The sequence below is a fragment of the Anas platyrhynchos genome, chromosome 3, assembly GCF_047663525.1.
Source record: "Anas platyrhynchos isolate ZD024472 breed Pekin duck chromosome 3, IASCAAS_PekinDuck_T2T, whole genome shotgun sequence".
Classification (NCBI taxonomy): domain Eukaryota; kingdom Metazoa; phylum Chordata; class Aves; order Anseriformes; family Anatidae; genus Anas; species Anas platyrhynchos.
The window spans coordinates 88,602,123-88,621,446 of NC_092589.1; the positions used below are offsets into that span (position 1 = coordinate 88,602,123).

The window sequence follows — 19,324 nt, forward strand, 5'->3', positions numbered from 1 at the left end:
ATGCAGAAAGAGGGCTGATGCTGTAAGTGAAGAACTAGGGAAATTATGTGTGATGGTATTGTAGATGAATATACAAGGTATATGCTCTATTTGTTAAGACCAGTTTAAAACGTTATTAATGAGAGAAGAAAAGATACAGCTATGAAGACAGATAGAAAAGACAGTCTTAGACATTTGAGAACAAGATTGCAGAAAGTTAAAATAACAGTGTGTAGGAACCTACAGAATCCCAACACAAATGCAATGCACAGGTTAGAGACCTATGTGACATCCAGGATTGTGATAAGATCCTCAGTCACACAGAAAAAAAAAATATATATATATATATAGTGGAGTGCTTTACCAAATTCAGTAGTCTTTTCAAAGAATGACTGAGGTTGGAAGGGACTTCGGGAGACTGTCTATCCCAATCCCCAGTCAGTCCACAGAACTGGACCCAGCATTCCAGATGCATCTCACCAGTGGTGAGAAGAGGACAAGGATCACGTCCCTTGAGCTGCTGGCAACGGTCTTTCTCACACAGCCCAGGACATCATTGGTCTTCTTTGCTGCAAGGGTAAATTATTGGCTTATGTTAAACTTGCCAACCAAGACAAGCTGGGACAGAACGAGAACAAGAACTTTTTCTGCCAAGCGAGTTTCAAGCCCATTGGCCCCCAACCTGTGCTGGTGCTGGGGTTATTCCTCCCATATGGCAGGACTTGGCACTTTTCCTTTGTTGAACTTCATAGGGTCCCTCTGCACATGTTGTTTCTTCAGCTTTTTCAGGTCCTCTGGATTGCAGCACACCCATCTGGTCTAGCAAACACTACTCCAAGTTTTCTGTCATCTGCAGCCTTGGTGAAGGTGCACTCAATCTCATCATCCAGGTCATTAGTTAAGAAGTTAAAAAGTACTTGCCCCAGTATTGACCCCTGAGGTACATCACTAGTGACTGTTCTCCAGCTGGACTGCAGCTATTCATCCATAAATGAGACTGAAAAGGATTTTAGTCTTGACAGGCAACAACAGCTCTGAAGGAAAAAGTAGATTTGTGAGACTTCAGGAGAGGAAGGGTTGCTGAGCTCATGTGCAAGACAGAAGTTGGGGTAAAAGAGATGAGCAAGGCTAAGCAGAACCTGAACTAGAAGCTGAAATGGATCCTGAAGCTCTTCCAAGGGCAAGCTGAAGGAACAGTGAGAAAATTATGAGGAGAATTACGAAAACGAAGAGTTATGGACACTAAACTTCTAAAGCATCAAGAATGACAGCTAAAATAGAAATTCATGTGAAAAATAATCTGAACATTAATTCAATTAGTATTTTATGAAGTCTTTTGGCATAAAGACTTCTTGGAGCTCTTTTAACTGCCACTTCAGCCCCCAAGCAGCCTTTAGCTCTGTACCTGAAAGGATTGCTCCTGTTACAGGAAAGAATAGAGTCCCCGAGGTTCTCCATGAGCACAAGAGGCCTGCCAGAATAGAGTTCATCACATCATGTTATGTATACTATTTCTGCTGAAATTAATGACAAGCTTCCACTAACTTAGAATCACAGAATCATAGAATATCCTGAGTTGGAAGGGACCCACAAGGATCATCGAGTCCAACCCCTGGCTCTGCATGGGACCACCCAAAATCAGACCATATGTCTGAGAGTGTTGTCCAAACACTTCTTGAACTCAGTAGGCTTGGTGCCATCAGCATTGCCCTAGGGGAGCCTGTCCCAGTGCCCGATCACACTCAGGATACAGAACCTTTCCCTAACACCCAGCCTGACCCTCCCCTGTCCCAGCTCCATGCCGTTCCCTCGGGTCCTGTCGCTGTCCCCAGAGAGCAGAGCTCAGCACCTGCCCCTCCACTCCCCTCGTGAGGGAGCTGCAGGCCACCATGAGGCCTCCCCTCAGCCTGCTCTGCTCTGAACAAACCAAGAGACCTCAGCTGCTTCTCGTATGTCTTGCCCTTTATACCCTTCACCATGTTTGTAGCCCTCTTCTGGACACACTCTAGTAGTTTTTATGTCTTTATATTGTGGCACCCAAAACTGCACGCAGTACTCAAGGTGAGGCCACACCAGCAGAGCAGGATAACCCCTTCCCCCAACCAGCTCGCAATGCTGTGCTTGATGCACTACAGAGTACTGTTGGCCCTTTTTGTTGCCAGACTCCATTGCTGACTTAAATACAATTTGCCATCAACCAAAACCACCAGGCTCCTTTCCGAAGGGCTGTTCTCTAGCCTCTTGTCTCCCAGCCATTACATATATCCAGGGTTGCTGCATCCCCAGTGCAGAATCCAACACTTGCTCTTGTTAAATTTCATGTGGTGGGTGATTGCCCAGCCCCCTAACTTGTCAAGATCTCTCTGCAAGAACTCGCTACCCGTTGTGGAGTAAACAATTTAATGTCATCCACAAACTTAGTATACCTTCAAGTTCTGCATCCAAGTAATTTATGAAAACATAAAACATGAAAAGGGGAAGAAAATATGGTGAAAAGGACTCAAGGGCTTCTCTTTTCCAAGCTGAACAACCTCAGCTCTCTCAGCCTTTCTTCATAGAAGTACTCCAGCCCTCTCATCATCTTCATTGTCCTCCTCTGGACTTGCTATAACAGCCCCACATCCATCTTGAGCCGGGAGGCCCAGACCTGGATGCAGCACTCCAGGTGGAGCCTCACAAGAGCAGATGGGGATTATCCCCTCCCTCGACCTGCTGGTCACTCCTCTGTTGATGCAGCCCAGGATGCTGTTGGCAGTCTCCACAATTTTTGCAGGCAGTGAAGTGAGGCACTGACAGGCCTTTAATTACCAGGGTCTTTTTTTTCTCCTATTCTTGAAAACTGGGGCATTTGCCAGCTTCCAGTCAACTGTGACCTCTCCAGATTACCAAGACCACTGAGAAATAATTGAAGTGTCACGATGACTCCATGTTGAATAAAGCATGTTATGATAACACAGTGCCTCAGCCTGAAAAGTCCCAAACAATGATCTGCAAGGTCATGTTCCAAGGCCTGACCATGGAAATCATCACTGCAGCACTTCAACTTAGAAGCATTAAAATACAGGTGAGGCAGTGTGTAAGTGCTGAGGATGGGCAGTCATACACAGTACAGAAACTGCCGTCTCCTACAGGTGACTGAATCATTAAACAAGGCAACACTGGATATTAATACTAAATTCATCTTTAATAAAATTTTAAAATAGCTATTGCAAACTTTATTTGAATAAAAATTAATCAATGACAATTTTTCAAGATCCTGTGAATCGGTCTAATTCCATAATATTTGTTCAATTATTTTAAAAGAAGCAATTTGCACAGCCAACATGTTAGTTCACTGTCATTTGATCAAAACAGCTCATGAAAGCACTCTTTTCCTACCATTTAAGATTTGATCAAAAGTGAAAATACATGTATGTATGATGATCCTAATCTAGTTCTAAGTGCATTTCTGACCATCTCAAGGCAGACAAGAAGTTTAGTTCAAATTGCTTAAGGCCTTTCATGAAAAAACTAGAGATGTAATACCCAGTTAATGTATGGTTCATTACATCTGCTTATATGAGCCAGCATTTTTATATTGTCTTCCTTATATTAGTATCCCGCCCAAACTAACAATATTAAAAATCACCAAAAAAAAAAATTAAATATAACACCTTAAGATTCAGGCAAAGCTGATGAAGCTTTAGGGTAACCGCTACAAAATACAGAAATAAAATGCATCGTATTAAACCAATGAGAAATATTAGCACTGGAGTTCTGGAGACTCAAATGTAGCCCATATACAAACACCATTCATACGCATCTAAAAAGAAAGAGCTACCCACTAGGAAAAATAAACACTGGGTTGATCCAATACAGCACAATGTCAGACTTTATTGCGTAAAATAGCATTAGTGCAATGATATTTTCAAGTGGCACACAAAAATATAATAAATTGAATAAGAAACAATAGTGAAGTCAAATTTATTTTGACATGGGGGAAGGGGAATCTAATAAAAACTCAAAAGGCCTGATCACAAAATTGCTGTTATAGTTTTATCTATAAATTACTAGTGATAAAATTTAAAGTCTCCTAGATATTTGGAGCACTAAACAGATAAAGCTGGTTCACTGCATACAAATTTATGGGAGAAAAAGAAAGGCTATAACAGAAAACAGAAAAATATTGACCATTACAAAAAAAAAAAAAAAAAAAGAATAAAGTGGGTGATTTTGTTCTCTTTGGTTAGTGTTTGAGATATCGAAATGATTCCATTAGGCACCAGTTGCTTTCCAAATATAATCTTTTCCTAAAAAAACAGAACATCATACAACATTACTGGGCACTTCTTGAAAATCCTGTATGCTTTTAATTGCACATACATTGCACACTGTAGTACATTGGAGCCGGTATAATGGACATGTATATACATATGCTTTAACATAAATCTGCTTGAACCAAGTACTGTCAAGATTCACACCAACTTGAACACATTTGGAGAAACATTGCTAGGATATTATTCTGAAAACTTACTAAAAACAATTTTAGAATCCCAGGTCTGATTTTCAAAGTGACTTTCAAGCCAAAAGAGAGGCAATGGACTTTGGCTCTTCAATTTTTTCTGTACCAGTCCAGCCAATTTTCTCTTTTATCATATGCCACTGATGTGCACAAGCCAGCAAGCTCTTGCTTTTGAAGTAAATAGGGGCATGAAGGTGCCATGCCAGGAACCAAAACAGACGTCGAGCTGGCCCAGCATGCAAAACTGCAAACTCTAAGGTGCTGTAAACCCATTTTAGGCAGCACTCATCACAGCATGAGCACTTCCTGTTATGTACAGCAGCATTCTGCACAGGTTTCTAGATGATGCATAAAGAAATCTGTAGAGAAAACTCAGCTAAGATCATGGATGACAGTGAAGGCAGAACGTGGAGTGCGAAGATTTAAAAATCTTTATAAACCTTTAAAAATAATTAAGGTTTTGTTTTAAAGCCAGTCCGAAATAAATGATTATTTCTCAGTGATTTAATAAGATGTTAATGGACCTGCACAGACTATCTGTTGATAGCATGAAGCTGAAAAGGACACGAAGTACCAAAGAATACTTGGGCTTCAAAGAGCAACCACACAAGAATTTTCATGCAATGCAAAAGGAAGACTCCAGCACAAAATACCTTTTCCTGACTGCTTTTAGCACCACTATAAAGCTTCTTAAAGACCTTGTTCAAAGATTTCCTAAAGTTTTTTTTGCTAAAGGATTTACCAGTAACTTCAGTGGGAGCATTGTCCCTCTAACATCAAGCACTTGCTTTATAGAGTAACAGAATAAATACATATGCTGAACATTTGTGAACAGGTTCCTACACAACAATGAGGAAAACAAAAGAGTCACTGTGCAACACGTTATTACTTTTACTCTGATCCCTTCACTTCCAATACACACTACACAATACAAAATCCTCTGCAACTCATTCAAGGCAATAGTCATTGCTACAAAGTGACTGAAGGCATCTTTCAAGGCAACAGGGTTGGGAAGTTAAGGCCACCTGATGTAAACATTTGTCTAAAGTCATATGCTGTACATGGTACCTTTAAAATAACTTAAGAACAGAGGCATTTGGATGTCTGTAGTGATATACTACAGTAGAGAAAACAAAATAAAAAAGGATGTTTGTTCACTGACTGACAATTTCCGTGACATGGTGCATTATGACTGATGCTTCTTAGTAGGGTAGGCAAGGCAGCCAAGAGCCATTTAAAAACATGTGTTGTTTGTCTCAAAAACAAATGTAAGGGAATACTAATAAAAGCTGCTCTGTCTGAAATTAGGCTGAGCCGTTTGAGTCCATTTCTCCACAGGGTATTTGGGAAACTGGGACCGCCTGCAAAATAAAACTATGAATTTATTCCTACTATCTACTGCAAAGGAGTGGGTTATCTCTACTATGTCTCCAGTAGAAAATAAACCTCTATCATAACATTAATCAGACATGAATGTCCCTCTTTAAAACTCTACATATAGTAGAGCTGAAAGTATATGAGCTTCATGTTCTTGAAATGACAGCAAATGGAGGCAAATGACATGTCAAGGCTGCTGTCCCCAAAGGCAAAAGATCTGCTTTTATAGCTCATCAAGAAATAAAATCCACAGCAAAACAATCCCAGTTTAGAGTGTGAATGTTTTTCGGTAAACTACACTTGGCACCATTCAGTCTATGCTCCCATCTATGAGTAAAGGATTTGAGACACAAGGATACATTTCATTTTTGCATCTTGGTATCTATTAGCTTTGGACCCCTATAACCAAGGGCATGACTTACAGAGGGTCATATTCTGCAGCCTATTGACTAAGTAGTGCTTTGGATTTCAATACATACAATATCATTTCGTGTGGGTCACAGCAGCATGGGAACTCATGTTAAGGCACTAAACAACCACTCAAAGGGCTAGATCCAATGTGCACCAAAGACAAGTGAAAAGCATTAATTGGCTACAAAGAATTAGGCCTCAGCTCTGCCAGAGAGACTGAACAGAATCCCAAGTTTCTGAAAAATATTGTAAATTCTAAATACAGGTAAAGTAAAACAAATAATTCCACCTAAACTAGTTTTGTAGTTAAAAACCAGTATCTCATATTAAAAAAGCACCCAGTTCAAGAAATTCTGCCCTCTTTCCATGCTACCATGAACTAATTTCCTTTTCTGAACAAAAATACACATAAGCATAAAATACAAAAATATACATTTTAAGCAGTAGCAAAAAATGAATAAAAATTAGAAATTGCTCAAGGAAAGTGACTGACATGTGATTCAATGTGTACATATACACATTCCGTCTCAAAAAGGTACAAAAGGGAATCAATAGCCCTAAAATTTCTGTTAGTCAGCATAACAACAATTAATTTCATTTTAATAAGTCAGAATGTTATCAGCTTCCTTATCAAAAAGAAGTAAGCATTAAATACCACAAGCAGTGTTCAAGAAGGATATGTGGGCTGCTCAACAGTGAAGAGGTTCACTTAGAAAGATGCTGGTGCAAGAGGGAAGAGCTCCCAAGCTTATACGTTTCCACGTTCATACAGACATTTAATTTTCCCCACGTGCAAACAGCCAGTTGGGCTGTAAATGTCTGCTGCTCCAGGAAGACCTCATCATCCCTCTTCCTCCCTCCCACTCTAGCAAGGCACTTAAACATACGAGGATTCACTTAAATGAGTGAATTATGTGTTTTGCTGAACACAGGATGTATGTGGAGCCCACAGCTACTAAAAGCCTCCCTGCCAACAAAACCAGGACTTGCACCTACAGATGGCACTGAGTTGGTATGTCACAAAGAACAATGAACAGCTCTTGAAGAGTTATGGCACTTAAGTTGTTAACAAGATGATAAGGCAAAATGCAAGACCTAAATGATCTCCCAGAGTGACATTTCTAGAAAAAAAATCTTAAAACTGTCATCTCACTGACCATAAATATACTAGGGGTCACCAATATTCTCACATGGAAAGAGAATTAGGTTTGTTTCTGAATAACCCTGGGGAGAAAAAAAAAAAAAAAAAAAAAAAAACTGTCTCAAACTTATATTCCATCTTCAATGAATTTACAGTAAAGACTTCCAGAGTAAAATCCATGAAAACATCCGGAGGCATTATTTTCAAACATGATTAACTTATGAATTGGCAAAAAATCCACCTGGCTTCTTTGCAATGATTAAAAAAAAGACTGACAATTTTCTGGAGTGTTCAGCAGTTTGTAAATGCAGCATTTTTTGGCTCTTGAATCTGCTCTGAAGCAAGCTTCTTTTATTTTTCATATTATTCCCCATGAGAGCACAGAGAAACTTGGTATTAGTGTTAAGTGTCATGTCTGCAGAACAGAACAATGCAAGCTCCCAGCACTCTGCTTACCAACATCGTAAAGGAAGAGGAGACAGTTTTTCAGAAAAGCACTGTAAACTAACATACACCCCTAAAAAAATATGCAAAAACGCTAAGGTAAAAGGGAGCAGGAACATGGAGCAAGGTTTGCATTTTCTCAGACTGCTTTCTTGGTAACTGTGCTTCTTCAGAAAATAACTTCAGTATGAAACTAACACTTGGAAAGTTTTTTCCAGCAGACGCTTAAAGAAATTTTCTGGCACAGCCAGAAATTTACCATATGGGCCAGCCCTGCTCTCCCTGAACACAGCAGGAGTTAGGTCACTAATCACTGAAGATGGGCTGGTATCTGAACATAAAATTTTCTTTGGCTAATTTATGGAAATGTTAGATGTGAAACAATCTGTTTCTTCTTAGAGTACCCAACTGCACAGCAAGTTTACATGAAGGACAAACAGCACACAGAACAAGGAAGCCAAGGAAGAGTGCTGAAGCAAGGCTGGAGAACCAGATTGGTGGCAAAGGCTGCAGTCACTTTCACACAAGTCACAAGGGGTTATACGTTGCATTACTTCTGAATTGTAGCTTCTCACTGCTCTTCTCCCTGTTTAGAAAGGATAATTAACATAAGTTAATGAATTTCTGAAGACTGTCCAACAAACGGAAACTGACAACTTAGTTTAAAAGGAGTTTGAGACTGACTGCTCATCCTTCCTGAAATAAGTACTCATAATGAACCAAATTTCTGAAATGCTATGTGGTTTCTAATAGAGTCCCATCTGCAGACAGAGAATTATGCCTTTAAACATTGGCCACATTCAGGGTGTAGATCTTGATTTAAATATACACACACAGTAACTTATATCTGCGTATCTTAGAAAGATTTTTATCAGATTAGCTTTACAAAGAAAGCCTTTTTAAAGGATGCACTAAACTCTAATGCAGACCTTGTCATACACTACAAAATCCTTCTCAGAGTGGGTGTTTAAGCCTGGAAATTAATATCTGTTCCTTTCACAAAGCATCAAACATTTTCAATACACTCAGACAAGTATACTGAGAAATACTCAAATGAAAGGCCTGCAGTCATAGACTCATATCTAAACAGTGAGTCCCAATCTGTTCAGAAAACCTGATCAAATGTTTTAGAGGGAATTTTGCCCTTACTGACTCGGGAGCCCCCATAATAAAGGAATTATGATGTTTTCCCTAGCAGGTTACTGGCTCTCACATGTAAGATATCAGTCTCTCATAACTGAGTCTTGTTCTCACTATTATGTCTGAAAGCTTCAGCTTCCTGACTCTGGGATTACCTACCTCACCTACCTCTTGCTCCTGCATTTTGCTCCCCAGTTTCCTGAAGGGTTGCTACAGAGCCAAATGGACTAGAAGCCTGGAAAGCCATGCTCATTTCAAAAACATCAATGCATGTTAATTGCTTACAGAACAAGCTTTTGCAAAGTTTCATTTGCTTGTGGTTTGAAGATTTTCATTCCAACTAGAGACACTGCATTTTTATTTTTTTAATGAGCCAATAATCAGTTTCAAACATCAGATAGTAAAAAATAAAAGATATCCTTAAAGGGCCAAACCCTTACTAAATAGTGACACCCAACAGGCTGTGAACAAAACCAGGTAAAAGTAGTAGCACAGTCATTTGAATGTGCTGAATAGCTGTGCATATTAACCCTGGCAGAGCTCACTGCTGGCACCACTATACTGGCATCCAAGCCAGTCCTCACACCTATGCTGGTTGTAATATCTACCATGGAGACATGCCTGTTTTGACAAATGCCAGAGCATATGGACTTTTTAGACATCTCCTAGCTCTGAATATGAAGCAATGAAATCAGATGTGACTCTGCCTGTAACCATCACATAAAATACACGCCTGCAGCATGGTTCACCAACTATGGAACTGATGGAAATTAACAGAATAAAATAAAAGCATACTCCTGTATCAACACGTGTTTACATGTTGACCAAAAATATGTCTATGCTACATGGTAAAAGGAGTGAAATCTTGTAAAATAAGACTTGAAGCAACCTTTTTCTTGGAGCTAAAGCCTTTTACTGCAGCACTGATTGTTATATAATTTTACTCCTTAAGGATACTCATCCTTATCTTTAAATGAATATTTATTTATTCATTGAGAAATTGTGGATTCTAAATAGATTTAAATAGAATAACAGTATTTATACATATGCATTTATACATACTTTTTGTACACACATTCATTATCCAGTACTCTTATAAAAGAGTAGGTCCTCAGCTCTTCTCCTAATCACTGAAGCATGTGGAAATTTGTTTTGGCCATAGATTCCAAGTGTTATGTGTTTGCCTTAAATAAAAATTGCTCCAAGTTGTTAAGCCACTAGGACTTAAAACATGCTCTAGGTTAGTGGGTATTTTAGCTACATCCTTTAATTTTCTATTTTAGTTTAAACTCCTGGGATTGAATAAACATTTCAGCCTAAATAGAAGAAATGTGATTTTTACTCAGCTAAAGCAGTACACATTTGTATTTGGTTGTCTTTTGTCCTATGCTAAAACAGATCAACATGGAGAAAATTGCTCATACAACTTTTTAATTCCTTATCTCAAACCAAGCCCAAATCATTAATAATGTTTCAGCTGTCTGGTATAATGAAAACCTCTCTAATGTCTTCTCCCACAGCCTGTAATCTTTCTTTGCTTCTCACTTTGTGCAAGCATATCTTTGTACGTTTCTGCCTTTCTCTAAAATACATACTATTTAAAAAATAAAAAATAAAAATAAAATTGGAATTGTTTTTCCCATGTACTTCTTTTTTACATAACTATAGAAAACAAAACACTGACTTTTTCTCCAGTGAAGGGCTCTCTGATTAAACAAGAAACAGATGCAAAAGCTACTTGAAAGATAATCATTAACTTGGTAAGTGAACCGCAGTGAAGTTCCTGCTTCATTTTGGTAGTTTGCGGAACACATTGAGAGCCATACTGAAACCAATTTATACCAGCTGACAATTAAGTTATGACAATTCACACCATCTACGGAACCAACCCATGAGAACAGCAAAATGTATACAGGAAAACACAACTGTTTGTTAGAAAACTTGGTGTGTCAACGTCAAAAATGTTGCAGTTCAATGGAAAACGTAAATTGCAGTGCAATGTGGCTTTCTATTCACTAAAATTTGTCCCATTTCCATGAAAAGAAATGTTATATTTTTAGCTTCTGAATCACTAAGATCCATTTGGAATGACTGACACTTACTAGGTTCATAGTAATCCATTATAGTCACTGAAGCATCTTGGATATTTGCCACTTTGAAGTCTCTCACAGCCGGAATATCCACACAAACCTGTGTTTCATTTAGCTAAAAAAACAGAAGAGAAACATCCTGAGAACCCTGCTGATGGTGGTTCATGGAAGAGATAAGAACTTCTAACTCATTGGCAGTTCTCTTCATTTATAAAGGCTTGGAGTGAGGATGCACATAAAACCACTTATTTCACTTGTTGTTACTTCAGCCAAAACACAGACTTGTTAAAAAATTTGCCTACGTATAAATGATTTTACAAGATTTTTGCAGTCTAGAAACCCCTTACAATGGTATTGCACCTATCCCATCAGTCTCTTTTTAAAGTATGGAACTCATTCAATGTAGATAGCAGTTGTTGGTTTCCACAAAGAATACAATCATACTGTCTTTCTGACTTTAAAATCTAACATTGGCAGTCAAGATTAGCATCAGTGATTAGCATCACTGCAAATGCATTTCTCTATTATTTTCAACTTACGGTGTCTAAGTATAGGTTTACTTTTCCATTTTCCTCTTCCATCTTCTTAATTGTATTGTCCAATGGAACGAAATCCGGTGACACAGAGAAACCACTGAGTAAGCCAACCTCCATGAGGACCATACCACTACTGGGAGCTGCACCAGAACCCAAGTACCTTTTCAAAATACGGAGGCAAAGAAAATTTTAGTAGAGACACAATAGTAAACTCTCCAAATAAATTGTTTAATTATTACATCTCAACAACGGAAGAAATAATGCTCAAGAATACATAAGAAACAAATTGAACAAAATGCCAGCAAGAAAAAAAATATCTAACAATAAAGAGATAAGAATGGATTTCTCTATTTTTTCTGCCTAATTTCAACCACATATGAAAATTTAAGCTTAGAACTGACAAAACTACAGTATATAAATGATATGAGGGACAACACTAGGACAATACCAACAGCACTGGCATCTTGAAGTACATGTTTACATCACACATACATATGAAATAATGTGATTAAACATATGAAAAGGAATATTTGAAAAGGATATAATTAAGAAACCACTGCAGGAACTCTTGCACTGAAATATTCATATTTCCACTCAAGGATGCATTGCTTTACTTTTATTCATTTTTGGAGGGTGAGATAAATGTCTCTAAAAAGTCTCGCAAACATTCCCATATGCCCTTGATATAGACTGATGGTTCCATTAACAAAATCATCAGATTGTTCCTCAAAACCACAGTTTTAGAACGCATGGCTGTGTTATGCATCCACTTTGTGGAAAACTGGAAATTTAATAAACTGAGTTCCTTCTTTATTTTTGTAAATAATGCTTATTATTACATTTTCTTCCAGTCTGAGAATCAGATGCTGGACTTAAAAGCTTTGCTCTGTTGAACAAGCCACATATATCATGGTGCACACCAGAACTATCAAAATATATTTATGGTGTTCAGTGCTACAAGTGACACTTACGTGACCTACAAAAGATTGTACAGCTTTAAATAAAGTAGGTGGCAGAAAAACTTCCCTTCCTCCCTTGTCATGATAGGTAAATGACTATTGTTGTACTAGAATAGAAGTGTCTCCAACCCTCATTTTGAAGGCCTGACAGTAGTTGAAAATAATTGAATAAAACTATTTCTTTGTAGAGTTGGATGGTTTAAAAAAAAGGGAAGACTTTCTTTCAAAGCAAGGCTGTTAAGCCTGGCAGGATAGCTGATTGAACACAGATATGATTTTGAAAGAAATACAGCACAACTGCTGACTTTAGTTGGCGCATGAGATTAGAAACAAATGAAACCATCTGTTGGATAATGGGCTACACCAAAGTGGCTGCTATTGAAAACAAATAACAGAATTGGAACTGGATGTAACTATTTCTGCTTAATTACCAATGAGAGAAGACAAAAATACCCAACCTGTTTAGGTAACCTGGAGTGCCACCAAAATACAACCAGGTAACCCAACTAGCATGGTATTGCCAGGAAGTGGAAATAATACATCCCTAGAAGTGATAAAGGTCTGGCTCCCTTACTTAAGGGGGGGAGTGAGAGGAAGAGAAGGTGGGATAACCTGCAGATTGGAGAGATAAAAACCTGTAGAGCTGCAGCCTCCGTTACTGGATTATGCATACTCACAGCTGGATAAGCTGGTTGAGATTTCAGCAGTCTTTGCATTTACCTGCTTTGGTTTCTTTACCAAAAAGCCATGTCGCATTGTAAAGATTGTAACTGGACCAGCTGTACACTGATTCATGAATTTAATATAGTTAATGCATATACTATATATGGGGCTGAGGAGAAGAGGAGGACTAGTGCATCAAGCCAAGCAACCAGAGGTGAAGTCTCAGTTTAAATAATAGAAACACAGAATACTAGCACTTACACTGCTCCACTTTCCATGACAGAGCTGATGGATCTTAATGCTCTGAGTATTCACCCAGGGGTACTTTTATAATGCTGCTAGATCTTCCCAATATCCTTTGAACGCTTTGCAAGTAAAACATCATCCTACAGACTTCTAGAGATAAGTCCCTTCCTATCCGTATTCCTGAGTCAAAGTGCTGAGCTAGAATATCAGAATGCTAATGCTCATCCAAGGTTTATCCCAGACCCATCATGTAAGCCTTTACACATCAGGATTTGGTGCTAGGCTTTAAAAAGCTGTTGATACTTCACGGAAAACTAAGAGAAAAAGCCCATTCTATTTCAAGAGCTCTCATATATTCTAGTGTCCTGACCACCATCTGTATGCCTGAATTGGTTAACAGAAACACATAAAAACAGGGATCTGGCTTTGTGCCTGCTGGATATTTCCCAAATTAAATCAATCCTCTCCACACTGACATCATATTCACTATAGCTATTATTTGTGTGATGGTGTCACCTAGAGGCACCATCTCCGGTCACAGCTCCGCTGTGCAGAGCATGAAAACAGTCCTAGCTATAACGAGTTTAAAATTTAAATAAATAACAATAAGAGGACAGGAATGTCCTCTTATTATACAATAATAACATGGACATGTTATAAGAGGAATTATTACAATAAGAGGAAAGGAATGTAAGCATGAACTTGGTTGATCAGGTGATACTTTACAAATCCTGCATTTATAAGGAACCCGTTATAATATCAAAAGAAGTAAACAGTTTTTCAGGAAGTATTGACAAGGAACAGATGATTTCCTTCAATAAAAAGAGTGTAGTCACCTCAATATCCTTGTAGATAATAAGAAATATAAGATTTTAAAATGTAAATACATATGTAAAAAGAGATAGTGTCCTCAAGAGTTTTCTGTGAAATACTCAAATGCTCTTTAATGACAGGAAGATGTATCTACTGAGAAAATCACAAGAACATCTTCATATTTGTTTGCGATACATGTATAAGCATTTTTACAGCAAATAAAAAGAAGGCAGCAAAGCAGTCAAAGAAACAACCAGGTTTAATGACTGGCTGACCTAGGAGTATGAAATATGGCTATTCAGTGTCACCGATTCTCAGCTGATTCAATTTCTCACAATGTACAATGCATACAGTGACTGTTCTATGGTCTCTGAGATGATACTTCAGCAGTCTCAACTCAGTTCCTAGTAGATGTTTACTGAACAAGAAGCATCATCCCAGATGCACCCCCACAGCCCTTAGTTAGGGGAAAGAATAAAATGACATTGTACAGAAAAATCGCCACCTCTTTCAACACTAGAATCATGTTCACATTAAGTTACATTACTGAAATCATAAAGACATGATATATATAAATGAAAGACCACAACACTTGCACAGTAAGACAAACTGCAGTTGAAGTTAACATTACAAAGACATGGATTTTGACTCATCAAAACTGTTCCAAGCTAAGTTTATTAACAGAGATGAACAAAGAATGATCACTTCTATTTCATAATGTTTTTAACACTTCAGAAACTTGCTTCTCTTTTTATAAAAGGAGGTATCTACTTCTATATCAAAAGCAAAGTATTCTGTTCATGAAGGGTAAAAGTTATAGGACTGTTCCCGCAGTCTGTTACTAGAACATGGAAGACAGAGGTTCAATTCTCAAGTCTGTCCAGGGTCCTCAGTATAGCTAAGAAGCACTTGCACCAAAGAAGCTTTTAAGTTTTTTCTTTTATTTCACACAAATTCTTCCATATATCTCTAACATGTAGGGAGACACCATATTTATGCATGCCAGTAAAAAAAAAAAAAAAATCTGACCAGCAACCACTTTGCACAAAGGATCTATTCATATCCATCAGCTGTCACTAGATTTATTGACTTATGAATTGCTTCTTAGTTTAATTACTAACGTCTTTACAAAGTAATTCTTTTGCTCTCTTTAATTGTATGTTAAAATCCCATACACTACTAAATCCATGCAAACATATGGGAAGTTTACCTTATTTTAAGCAACACAGCTGTTGTGTAGACAAAGAGGTACATGAGATGCTCCAATTGAATTACCTACCTTGTGCACACATTCAAGGTCAAATGGTTCATATCATCTTTGTCATCCTTTACATCAACATTCAAGTCAAAAGCTTCTTGTTTTCGCACAGATCTGAGCTTCTGATCAGCGTATTTTGTGTTGTAAATAACATTGAGCTGTGAATTGAATATAGACATTAGAGGTCATATGCAAAACAAATCTATGGAGTTAAGACACTACCAGTAGAACGCCAGAGGTGTGATCATATGAGACAGGATACATGACCTTGTATCTGACAGTTGGACACAAGATCCCAAGGGCAATCTCTGAAAGATATATTTTCTGAACATTTTGTTATGCAGCCCAAACCAAAAACCAATGCAATTAGCTGGACACATCTGAGTCAAACACAAAGTAGCTTTAGGAAAATGAGCAATTTTCTTTCTAGTTGCTTTCTGTTGGTTTATAATGTGTGCAGCTACTTCCTGACAGTATGAAATGGGATGAATGAAGGCAAACTTCAGAGACTGACACCCACTGGGTTAAAAAAAAAAAAAAAAAAAAAAGGCTGGAAATAAAAGAGCAAATACATAGCATATGTACGGAATTTGTCTTCAGTTTTCATGTCACAGCATTCATACACTCAAAACAGATGAGGAATAGCACGTCACTCCACCCTTGAAATAATGCAGTTTTTATGCACTAAGAAGTTTCATCACCTGTTTCATCTGTGGAAAGACAAAGCTATACTCACTCTGCTTCAAAGACAGAGCTCTTGCCCTTTCTGCTCAACAAGTGCCAAGCTCTGTTAAGTGAGCCAAGTAAGAAAGTATGACAGGATGTTCAATAGAGGACAGTAACAATATAAACAGGTTCATCTATTAAGCACAGTTTAAAGAGTTTCCAATTCTTTTAGTGTAGATTGTGCATAAAATGCTTGAAACAGTGGTAGAAGACTGGTAAAACCAGAAGCTCTTAGAGGTGGTGTGAATAACTGGGGAACAGCCTGATTATCTCAACAACCTATAAAATTACCACTGCCAACAGCCAAAGCAGAAATGCTGGAGCTGAAATTGAAGAACAAATAACTCTCATGTTATCAGCTATGACAGAAAATTATGTATTTAAAAAAAAAAAAAAAAGCTATACTGCCTACAGAATTGAACCTGATGAGGTAAAGAAACAGTTGAATTATTACTTGCAGTAGTTCCTTAAAACTGCCTTGGTACTAGACTGAAGGATGAAAAATATGACAGCAATTCTTAAAAGAGTACTGGAGGTCTACTAAAGTGCAGATTTTACGTAAACTCAGTATCTGTACCAGAAAACACAGTGGAAATTACACAAGTAAACGTGACACTTTTAAGAATACCTGTTGCTATCAGTTACCCTAATTAAGCAAAAAAACATGGACAGAGCTCCACCTAGTATAAGGTTCCGCAGGCACTATGTTACGCAGGCACATAGCTGGTTAGGAAGGTAACTAACCAAAGATACCAAAACAAAAGAAGATGCCAAGGGTTAAAAGGCTGTTAAAAGGCGAGAATGGAGGGTACAAATATACAAAAGGAGTTAAGTCCTAAAGCAATCTGTGCTGGGTGACCACTTTTAAACATCTATAATTGATGTAGAAAATGAGGTGAATGCTGATGCAATAAAGTTTGCTGATCATGCCAATTCTTTTAAGGCAGCAAAGACAAGGATTACTGCAAAGAGTTGCAGAATAAAAGAATTTTTATGTACATAATGGGTTTCCAACCAATTACTTACTACTTACTTGCTTATCTATGAAAATATCGTCTCAGTGTTCAGCACTCATCAAAAATATCAAAATGTTGAAAAATAAATAAACAAAGGCTAGGAACATCATGACACACTATAAAGCCAACATGAAGCTTCTGTACTCCAAGAAAGATATGGTATAATTTCAGAAGGTGCAGAGAAATTTGACAAAGCTGATCAAAGGCAGAGAATAACTTCCATTTAAGAGATGGCAAAAATACATGACAACTCTTCAGCCATAAGTTGGAAGGATATGGTTAAGGGTCTAGAGAATAGTGACCATCATGGGAAAGATGAATAGGAAACAGTTTTTTCATGCAACACAAGATTAAATTGTGGAATTCCTTCCCACAGGATGCAGTAAATGTTAAACTGTACAAGAGTTCAAGGGCAAAATAGGTAACTTCATGTAATCCCACTGAGATTTTCTATGCTTAAAGAAACTATCTCCAGACAAAGATCTCAAATAATACACGGTAAGAGGCAGAAAAGACAATCAGGTAACATATGTAATTATCTTGTCCTTACACTTCCTCCTAAGCATCCATCTCTGGCTATTGTGGAAAACAAGACATTGGACTCACAGGACTGAGCTTTGCTCTGCCCCAAGACAGTTCCTCTTATACCTACTCTCCAAATAAATGAACTATGGGGAGCAGATTCAAGAGGAGGAAAAGGTAGCACTTCTTCATGCACTACACCATTAGGTGTACAACTACTTGCTACAAAAAGCTGTGGTTGTCAAAAACTTAGAAAGATTCAAAAAGTAATGCATTTATGGAAGAAAAATCTATTGAAGAAAAATCTACCAAGCCAGAGATGGCACAAAGATGACCTGTGGATTGGGAAGGCCCCACAACACAGACTGGTAAAGGACAGAAGGGTATACCAGTGAAATATCACTCTACATTTGCCCTGTTCTAGTAACCTTCACTGGTCACTGTGGGATAAATAATGAAAAATACCAGTTGTCCCAGTGCATCCGCTCTAACGTACTCATGTTTTTATAGCCAAAAAAGACATAAAAAGTGAAATTTATCTTTAAGAAGACATTCTAAGGTGCTTTAGACTGATTAACACCCCATGTGATGTTGATGGTAACTGCAGTATCCCTTTGCTATGGTACACACAGGACATCACCTCTGACAGAGGACAAGAGAAGAGGTTGGTGACTCAGAACTTCATTGAGATGAATCAGAAAGCTCAACTTTCAAAACCCTAGAATGACAAAATCAAATATAAGAAACTATGAAAATATTTATTATCAAAGATTAGTTGATATTTATTTGACAGAACTGTGATTTTCAACGATGATGAAAGTTTTCATACGGTTTTCACAGATAAATAATCATTACATGTTCCCTCAGTCATCAAGATGGCAGAGGGAACTTTGTTTTTGTACAAAAATAATCAGAGTATGGCTCAAATAATTCCCTTTTCAAGACCCCAGTATGCACTTTGCTTGGCTAAAGAAAAGGGAATGAAGAGGGCTTCTGGAAAATTATATTCCCTTTAGAACTGTTTCTGGCAGCAAAAGGAAAACTGTCAGTCCAAATTTAAAGGTATGACGAGGGTTGTCCAAGTTATAGGATAGAAAGTCAGTGCAAATGGATGAGTTTTAATTTCTCATCTTTGTTTTTGTTACTACATCCCTCACTCCTTGATATGAAAATTATGTTCTTTCTTTCTTTCAGTCTACACATATCTGTATTCCTGTCAACCTGCCCAGCATTCCTGAATTTATCACGCTGTGTGAGTGAAGAGACAATTCTGTACAGACACTCAGAACAGCAGTGGTGTAACAGCAAAGATTTATCTATACAACTGCTCTGCAGAAGAAGACACTACCAAGGAGAAAGCCAGCTTAGAAGCCTGCCAGTTAAAAGCATGCAGAAAATTTGGTAAAAAGACAAGCTGGCAGCACCTCAGCGATTTGTCATCACAGAAACGAAGTTGTTTCAACTTTTGCCAGAAAAAGCTAATGAATGGGAACTTACTGCCA

At 37.9% G+C, this 19,324-nt stretch overlaps 1 protein-coding gene across 1 annotated transcript in view; it reads right to left on the reverse strand.

The window, feature by feature from the left end:
* Window positions 1-3,832: 3,832 nt before the first annotated feature.
* Window positions 3,833-19,324, reverse strand: part of CD109 (CD109 molecule) — an 81,426-nt gene continuing 65,934 nt past the window's right edge. The window contains exons 30-33 of the mRNA XM_027454990.3: window positions 15,580-15,716; window positions 11,623-11,779; window positions 11,096-11,198; window positions 3,833-8,439 (exon numbers count right to left, since the gene is read on the reverse strand). Coding sequence (XP_027310791.3) covers window positions 8,249-8,439; window positions 11,096-11,198; window positions 11,623-11,779; window positions 15,580-15,716 — 588 coding nt within the window. The 3' untranslated portion in view covers window positions 3,833-8,248. The remainder of the gene's footprint in view (window positions 8,440-11,095; window positions 11,199-11,622; window positions 11,780-15,579; window positions 15,717-19,324) is intronic.